The sequence below is a fragment of the Lycium ferocissimum genome, chromosome 7 (genome assembly GCF_029784015.1).
Source record: "Lycium ferocissimum isolate CSIRO_LF1 chromosome 7, AGI_CSIRO_Lferr_CH_V1, whole genome shotgun sequence".
NCBI classification, from domain to species: Eukaryota; Viridiplantae; Streptophyta; class Magnoliopsida; order Solanales; family Solanaceae; genus Lycium; species Lycium ferocissimum.
In genome coordinates this window covers 53,468,473-53,478,104 of record NC_081348.1, presented here as the reverse complement: position 1 = coordinate 53,478,104, position 9,632 = coordinate 53,468,473, and the positions used below count along the sequence as shown (strand labels likewise).

At 36.6% G+C, this 9,632-nt stretch overlaps 1 protein-coding gene and 1 long non-coding RNA gene across 2 annotated transcripts in view; one reads left to right on the top strand and one right to left on the bottom strand.

Annotated features, from left to right (window-relative positions):
* LOC132062329 (uncharacterized) overlaps positions 1–1,445 on the top strand; it is a 2,975-nt gene extending 1,530 nt beyond the window's left edge. The window contains exon 3 of the mRNA XM_059454917.1: positions 1,314–1,445. Coding sequence (XP_059310900.1) covers positions 1,314–1,445 — 132 coding nt within the window. The remainder of the gene's footprint in view (positions 1–1,313) is intronic.
* An 895-nt stretch (positions 1,446–2,340) lies between these two features.
* Positions 2,341–9,632, bottom strand: part of LOC132062977 (uncharacterized) — a 14,228-nt gene continuing 6,936 nt past the window's right edge. The window contains exon 3 of the long non-coding RNA XR_009416290.1: positions 2,341–2,665. This is a non-coding gene — a long non-coding RNA (uncharacterized LOC132062977). The remainder of the gene's footprint in view (positions 2,666–9,632) is intronic.

The window sequence follows — 9,632 nt, the reverse complement described above, 5'->3', positions numbered from 1 at the left end:
AAGTTATTATCATATATTTAATAAATAAACAATTAAGTAACCTAAATAAAAAAAATTAATAAATTATTATCGTATATTTAACAAATAAACAATTAATTAACTAATGAAACAAAACAATTAAGAAATTATTAACAAATAAACAATTGGCTTAGCAAAAACAAAATAAATAATTAATAGGTCCTTTTAATTAAATAGCTAGTCTAACAATTAACTAAATACTTAAGTAAATAATCCAATAATTAACAAATACTAAATAAACAAGCAATAAATAATTAACTAATTAACAATAGATAAACAAATAAAAAAAAAAAATGAAAAAATGGGCGGTCCCAACGTGTACCTGGGCCCCGCCCAAAAAAGCAAAAAAAAAAAGTTAGTGCTAAACGAGTAATCCACCACGGTTATACAATGACCATGCTTAGATAATAATATATTTAACAATGTAATAGAAAATTTGTAGTGAAATACCTAGATTGAAGCTTTTTTTTTGAGTTTTGAAATGTGTTACGCCGCTCTATTCGAAATCAGCCTTAGAAACTTGTTCTTACTGCTTGATATCACAAGGAATATTAAGTTTTGGATTGAAAAATAACAACGAAATTATAGTTTTAAAAGGGGTGGGACCAGCTGAAAAATGGGGTTAATGGCGGGTTAGGGCGGGAGATGTCGCGTCCCGGTGGGGAAGATGGTGATTTATGGGGCTTCATTCACGCCGAATTTCGTGCGTGAAGCCAAAGTGAAATTTTGCACTTTGGTCTTTTTCACCATCTAAATTGCGGCGTAATACTATTAATGGAATTTTTTTTTTTTTTGCACTAGTTTGGTACAACTTTTTATTTTTAGTGCTACTTAAGTCGCGGATTCCCCCTACTAGAGATGATGCAACAAATCAACTCATTAGGATGAGAGTCATTTGTACCAAGTCCAGGGCCTTATGTTCGAGAGGTGGTATTAGAATTTTATGCAAATATGAATGCTCAAGAAGAAACTTCAAGAGTTCAATGTAAGGTTATCCCTTTTAACCGAACTGCTCTAAATAAGGTTTATAATTGGAGGGATGTTAATGACGATGAACTAAAATATAAAATGGAAGATGAGGATAAAATATTTTTTTTAGAGGATGTATTGTGACATTATGTCCTAAAGGGGTTTGGCTTATTTCTGGAACGAAAAGTAAACCTTCGAGTATAACTAGATCGTGTATGTTGGAAAAATCAAGAACATGGGGAGAGTTTATTAGTTCTCATCTTACTCCATATTCGAACATGTTAAACTTTAATATGAAAATGATCATTTTGTTGTATGCCATTAAGCAAAATATGGATATAAATGTTGGTCGAATAATTCGCGATGAAATGATTTCTTGCCTGTTCGACAACGCTTTACCCTTTCCGACTACACAATCACTCGCCTTGCAAGAGTATGTTTGGTGTGAACATGGATAGGTTGGTTAGAATAATGAACGAATCTGCCACACTTGGTAAGAGCTATTTAAATGGCTTGCGACCTCCTCGAGGGCCGGAGAAGCGAAAACAAAGAGTTTCGAAAAATCCAACTACAAAACACAAAAGGCTCCAGCAATCAGAAAATTTAGAATTGGATACCTCATCTATGGTTGTTTCACCTGATAATTTTATTTATTTACAACGGCTACTGCACGGACAAGCTGAGATGAAAAGAGAATGGGAGGTTTATAAAAATGAACAAGCAGTCCGAGGAGCAATGTTAGCGGCTAATATGTCTCATGTTCTAACTGAAATTAATGTAACAAAAAATAATCAATCTTACATTTGCCAGACATTGCAAAATCAGGTTGCGTCTACTTCTCCCACCATCCAAATGACAGGAAATCTCACGTGCAACATTTCTAATGCAATGCTGTAAAATTTTCTGACCCATCAATTTTCCTGCATTATTCTTTTACAGATCCGAGTGGCAGATTTGTGCAGGCTTGTATCCAACACCGAATTTCCTCTGTCGGCTCCATTACCACCAACAACACTCAATATGCATAAAGAAGGTGGGTCAAATAAAATTTTCATACCATTTAGCATGTAGCCTCTCTCCATGTGGTCAGATGTTGTCACAATTCCAGAAATGAATACTGCAAATCCTGCTAATTTCTATGGCGAAGGACCCTCCGTTCCTCCCGAAAATCAGGGAAAATGAAAACTTTGATGCTGCATTTAACTTTCTCACTGGTGAAGGTACTGGAACATGTAGTCATTGAAACTTGAATTATTGAAAATGAATAATTTAAGTGTGGGGATGGTAAAAACTCTACTCTACTTTTTCTATGTGATAATCTTATGGTCTACTTTATGTAGTTGGAAATGTTGGTAGTCCTTTTTGGTGCTGGTTGTTTTTGAAAATGTTGGTGATGTGTTGATGTTAGTTGAAAGAAGAAGATTTTTTGGTTGGCAACAGGTAACATCTTTTTTGAAAATAGCCATAAGAGAAGCTTGTACATTGTTTAACCTTATGGTTAGTATGTTGGTGCTAGTTGAAAGAAGAAAGAAACGCTTGATTGGCAGCATGTAACATCTTTTTTTGCTGTAAATAGCCATAAAAGGCAGCTTGTACCTGTTTGTTTTAGTGTGAAAATGTCAAATGACAAACCTTGTAATGAATGTTTAACTGCATGTTGTTTTGGTACTTCTAAATGCTGTCTTCTTTTTACATCTTTGTTACATCTTTGCTGGAAAAAAAAAATTACATAAAAGGTTTTTTAAGCAAATAATTTGCATATACATAACTTCAGATCATCTTTTGGCAACACACTTGGATCACTTCAAGTTCATAAAGCAAAGAAAGCTTCTAATTGTATATGTGTATTTTTGCTTATTAAGTGTCCTGCTGTAATGACAATCTGATTGTTTGAAGAAAAAGTCATAACATACTTAAATCAATGCAATCAATAGCTATAACATGCCTCTATTGTTGGTCAAGGCGAAATCCTAAAAAAATTGCTGATTTTGGAAAATGAATTAGGCCATTTTTTGATCGTTTGAGCCTTTTGTTAACTTACCAAAAGAAACAAATGTATCCTTAGTTTCCAAAGTTTGGGCCTAATATCCGTTTTTTTTTTTGGGCATTTTACATAAATAGCAAACATTTGGGGGTTAAACAAGCTACATAGCTAATGTTTGATATTTACGTTCAGAAAGCAAATGGGTGAAGCTTTCTTCCACATGTGTATTCAATTTTTTTAAGCGTATTCATGAATACAATAATTTTTTTTTCTACTTGTATTCATAAAATAACTATACCGTATTCATAATTTGGCTTGTTGTATTCATGAATACAACGAGTAAAATTGAATACATATACACCAATAATTACACCAATAATTGTTGTATTGTTTTTTTTGTATACAATTTTTTATCTGTATTCATGAAACTCAGTATCGTATTCATTTGTAGCTACTCTTTTTCATTGTATTCATGAAATAACTATCTATATTCATAAACGAGCTCGCTATATTGATGAATATAACAAGTGCTTGAATACATAAAAACATAGATACACAAAAATTAATAAATACACTATAAAAAAAATGAATACAATCTAAACATTTAACAAAAAAAAGCTCAAAACGTGAATACAACCGCTTTATTCGTGTATACAACAACATCAACCACTAGCTCCATTGAATCATCAACCATTTCGCTAGATCGACACGAAATTTCACAATAACAACAACGGCGGCCAATAACGAGAGAGATAAAACACACAACCAACACCAATATAACGACCATCACCGGAGCTTACTTCTCCAGCGAACCACAACAACAACACCACCAACCGGATCCGGAGAGGATGCCAAGCCGTGGTCACGACGGAGCTACGGCGGCGACGGGAGGCATGACATCGTTGCTAGCAACGTATCCGATATTGAATTAGAAGAAGCAATTAATGCTCTATTCGGTTCTATGTCCTTAGATAAGTCGGGCAATGGTGGAGATAATGGAATTGGGTAATACGTAGTTACGCCGGAGAAATCAAAGTAACTTTGGCTTGCCATGGAAATGAATCGATGGTGTTGGAAGACGCAAGAAGAAACAAAGAAATTTATCAAAAGGGAGATAGTATTCTATTTTTTTGTGTGTATATATATATATATATATATATATATATATATATATATATATATATATAGTTACTAAATGATATTAATACACAAATGTTTGCTATGAAAAGTAATTAAATTAAAGTATAGCTACTAAATATAAATACCCACTATATGTTTGTTATATCATGTAGTTATCCCTTTTTCTTCTTCTTCTATTCACCACCAAATATACAAAAAAAAAAGAAAAAGAAAAAAAAAGAAGAAGATCAGAAGAAGGTTTCCATGCCGAAATCCATTTCCTGGCCATGATAACAAGCATGAAAGGATGAGAATTTCACACTTTGATAGTCACAAGTTTTGAAATAAAGGGGATATTGTATATGGAAATAAAAAATAAAAAAAAAACACAAATGAGAATTAATAAAAACGGGTTGCAATATGACGCCCGTGAAAGTTGCAGTAAGTTGAATGCAGTGATCTACTCTTAATTTTGTACAAAGTCATCTAGTTTGTAAATCATGTCGGGAAAAAGTTAAGTTATTTTAAAAAATATTCCTATATCCTACCATCTCTCAGCCCAACGTTACAAGCCAATAAAAGTCCTAAAAGATTCTAAAGTCAACATTTATACATTAGTGGAGATTGACAAGAAAGGCAAGCTTATGGTTTATTGTAAATGATTGATTTTAATATTCTTGATTTTTCTAAAAACTCATAGATGTCTAATAGTGACTTTGCAAAAATAAAAGTGAAGATATAAACAAGGTAAGTGACAAGTGTTCATCAGGACTTGAAATTCAAGTAGAGTCATTAATTTTCGAGAAGTTGTAAGTGTTTTGAATATATATATATATATATATATATATAAAATAAAATAAATTAGTTATAACAGGTAAGGTAACCAAAAGAGACTTACTAAAAAGGGCATGTTTTGGTTTAAGTATATATTTTTGGTTCTCTAATATTACTACTTTGATGATTAGTTTGTATAACCGTAAGGAGTACATTTAATTGTACAATTTTAGTAATATATATAAATATAATTGTGAGAGGCATTTATACATTTTTTGAGAAATAGAAATCGAAGAATAGAAGAATTTCTTCATAACGAATATCAAGTAAAGTCGGGATCCCAAACCTTTTATCAAATTTATGCAAAACAAAATAATTTTTCTATTTCTTTATTTACAAATATTAGTTAGTTTATTCACCGCTCAACTCTTTACGATTTTCCCAAATAGAAACTAAAATAAGAAAATCCTGAGATTAGATAAGCCAATCTACGTAGGGATCGACATATTTTAATCCTATAATTTGATAAAAGAGTTAAATATATATACACAAGGCACTCATCATGCTCCACAAACCCGAACTTTGGGGGCGATTGGAAAAATGGGCAGTTGAGTTAAGGAATTTTGATATTGAGTAAATGCCACGAGGTGCGATCAAGTCTCAAGTTCTTTCTGCACTTTGTCGCCGATTTGATTCAAGTGTAAATCCCCAAGTCGAAAAGAAGCTTTCTTGGTGGGGGACTACACCTAGGGTTTGGATGCTCTATACCAATGGAACATCTAACGTAAAAGGAACCGGTTTGGGAGTAGTCCTACATACCCCCTCTGGGAGATATTCAGGGCGAGGCGGGCAATAGATACCGCACCTTTAACTAATAACGAAATAGAGTATTAAGCTTTGATTGCGGTCTTGAAGTTAGCTTCGAGGACTAGGTGATGAAGTCATCAAGGCAAAATGCGACTCCTGCCGGGTGGTAAACCAAGTCCACGGCGTATTCGAAGCAAAGGAGGAGCGCGTGTTGCGGTACCTAAGGGTGTTGAAAATGGTTTTGATTCCAAGAATCGACGCCGGTGCACGTAGCAGGGGAAAAACATAAAAGCGGATGCTTACCAACTTGGGCTCTTCCACCTGAGTCCGTAGGGCCAAACTCGAATCCGCAGTCCGGCCTACTCCATTCGACCGGATTCGGTAGGTATGATGAGGTTAATTCAGCCTTAGTTTGGGACTAGCGAACCAAATTCTTGAATTACCTAAAACACAAAAATTTCTAACAAAACAAAAGCGTCGGGGGGCTCTGCGAACCAAAGTTGCTCGGCATTGCTTTTTCGATGGCCACACTCTACCTAGAGATGCTATTATTGCCCCAATGGCACGATATGTAAGGCACGACAAAGTCGACTACGTAACGAGAGAGGTCCATGAAGGAATATGCGATTACCATTACGGTGCGAGTCACTAATGATGGGTTAATCGAGCCTGGATACTATTGGCCCAGAATGGAAGAAGATGCAAAGGCATTCGTTCAAAGATGTGATAAATGTCAGTGGCATGCAGAAATGTTGCACCAGCCGGCGTCCCCTTGGCCATTCATGAAATGAGGGATGTACATAGTTGGGTCTCTGCCTGCCGATTCGGGACAAGTACGGTTCGTGCTACTAATGACTGAATACTTCTCTAAATGGGTGGAAGCGAGGGCTTTCACAGTTAAGATCCGCGAAAGAGAGATGACGGACTTCGTATGGCAACATATAATATGTCGCTTTGCCAGGTAACGACCAACGGGTCGTTATAATCTTTTGGCATCTTTTGACCATTCCCGAGCCGGTTTATCTCACATTTAACCCTGTGGGATCGTTGACATCTTCTCGAGGTGTTTGTATATGATTCGGGTGGCTTTTTGAGAAATTTGGGCTTAAAGCGGAAAAGAGTTATTTCAAAAGTTAACTTTGTGTAAATGGACCTTTTCGGGAATCCGTCGATTCCGAGAGATTCGGATAGTCTTTTAGAATGTGTGTATATATTTGTTTCGGTTCTCAATGAGCTCGGGTGCATTTTGAGACGTGGGTTGGAAGTTAGTTTTGAGGTATTGGGGGTTGACTAGGTCAACGAGACTCTCGGGGAATTTTGGGCCAAGTGCGTTCGTAGTGTGTTTTTATGTGTATTTGCATGTATGGTAGGTAAGCAGATGGCCTTGGGTGATAGTCGGGATTTCGGGTTCGGATTGTGAAACTTGGGGATTCGGTGTACGGTGCCCGCAATACGGCACCATTACCCCATAGCTGCACCGCTATAGCGGTGGCCATGCCGCAGAAGCGCACGGTGCATTCATTAGTTGACCGCGCGGTTCGAGGGATGTAAGCGGCACCGCCGCAAGCCGTATCGTTGTCGCAGAGCGGGTATCGAGCAGATAGATTCATTAAATGAGTGTTAAAAGCCCTAAGTGCCTCATTGATTACTATTCTAAAACCGAGTTGGTGGGAGCAATTCAAAGGCGATTTTTGGGGGGAAATCATTGTGATAAGTCCCTTCACTTTCCTTTCCATTCCATGATTACTTTATTACCTTAGGAATCCATTATCATGCTAGTTCTTTAAGAGTTTGATGATTAAAAGTGGGTTCAATGGGTTCTTCATTCTAGGCTTTTAAATCCTGATTTATTAATTGGGTTAGCTTCATTAGGCATGGAATTGATGATTAGAATCTATTATTGCATGATTCCTTCCTAATTAGTGGCTAATTTATGGGATTGAAAATTAAGGTTCATACCCAAATTTGGGGGGTTTGCCTAAAATCCGAATTTAAGTATTTTGTTTGTTCTCCTAGCTTATTATTGATGGGGATTGATCATCTAGAACATTAATTTCATGTCGAGACCTATAGATTCCCATTTCCATCTTTATAGTTCATGAACCCCATTCCATAGGTTGGGATTTGGGTCTTAAATAGAAGTAAGGTTTGAATGATGTTCTTCTTGATTCTAATTTCATGATTCAGATATGTTTAGACTTTCATTATCTTAAGTCTCAACGGAAGGGAAGACTAAGGTTTGATTTGGAGACCTTACTGTTCGGCTCTCCAGGTAGGTTATGGTTTACCTTATGGTGAAACTTTAACTAGCGAAGCGTATGTTTAGATGATATTGTTGGAGAATGCATGTACACTTTCGGGTATGAAGTCGGGTTAGATATTGTCTTAGGTTGGGCCTTGTTGTATGATTTGGGGGCTAGCCACCTCGTTGTGTTGATTTACTTATCTTGTTCTATTTATTTATTGGCTCGTTACCACGTTGAGACATTGGGAAATTGTGACTAGTGTCATATCATGACTATGATATTGGGGCACTTTACTTGATTCGACATTGAGATGAGATTGGGATTTCATTGTGGCTTGTTGTGTAACCTTATTATTAATATTACTTATGTGCCCTGGGTGGTACTGTTTGGATTGAATTGATACTTTGATATTACATTGCATCGTATTCACACTCATTTCCATGATTCATTGATATTGCCTGATTACAGTACTGATGATAGAAGTGAGGGAGTGTAGCCTCCAAGGTTTCTGCCGAAGAGCGTAAAAGAAAGATGAAAGTCCGTGATCCGAGGTCATTTATCGGAGCAGACTGAGTGTACGTTGCCCCAGGTTTCTTGCCGGGAACGATTGAGTGTCCGATGCCTGAGCTCTTTACCGGGATCATGAGAGTGGTACATGGACTTTGCGGGTCCCCCATGGGTTGTGTTGCCGAGATGTGATGTTCTATCATCGGAGTACATGTGGACGGTACATATGCATTGCATTCATCATACATACATTGTTGCATTGGATTGTACCTTTAATTCTAATGACATATTGAGACACTATTGTGATATACTGGTTCGGATTGATTATACTTAGACTTGGCACAGTTGGGTTTAGATGCTATAATATAGGTGATGACTTGTACTATAGATACAGATTCGTGTTGACTTGTACTTGTTGGTTTATGTGTTTATCTTGATTTGTTATCTTTACATACGTTAGCTAGTCTTAGTAGGCCTATGATACCTACTAGTACTTGTTGTTTGTCTTGTACCGACGCGCACTTGCCGCATTCTTTATGAATGCGAGTTAAGTGGGATCGACCTCAACTCCTCGTGGTTGATAGTAGACGAGGATTGCTGTTTTGAGTCTTACAGGGTGAGCACGAGGACGTTCGCCGCCCTGAAAATTCTTCTTTATTTATGTCTTTATTTCCGTCCTGAGACATGATTTTAAGACAATTGATGTATTACTATTATTCAGACTTGTAGTATTAGTTAGATGATTTTGTATGACCAGACCAGATACTGGGGTGTATTACTTCTGCGTTTTTTATATTATTATCGTAAGACTTACGTTATTCCATCTTCTTCCGCCTATTTATTTATTTATTTATTTATTTATTTATTCATGTTTTTATGATTGTTGGGATAAGGGTTCCCTTACCAAGGTGGGAAGGTAGGTGCTTGCGCGACTTAGTGAAATTGGATCGTGACACTTTAGGATCTCGGGCTGAGATAGCTTGTGATAATGGACCTCAGGTCGTTGGATCCAAGGTCACCAAATTCCTCGAGGACTTAGTTATCAAACGTATCTCCTCCTCTCCTTATCACCCCAGTGCGAATGGACAGGTAGAGTCAACCAACAAAACGGTAATTCAAAATCTGAAGAAGAAATTGTAAAACGCAAAGGGGTCATGGCCGTCCAAGCTGCTAGAGGTACTTTAGGCGTACAAAACAATGACCAAGAA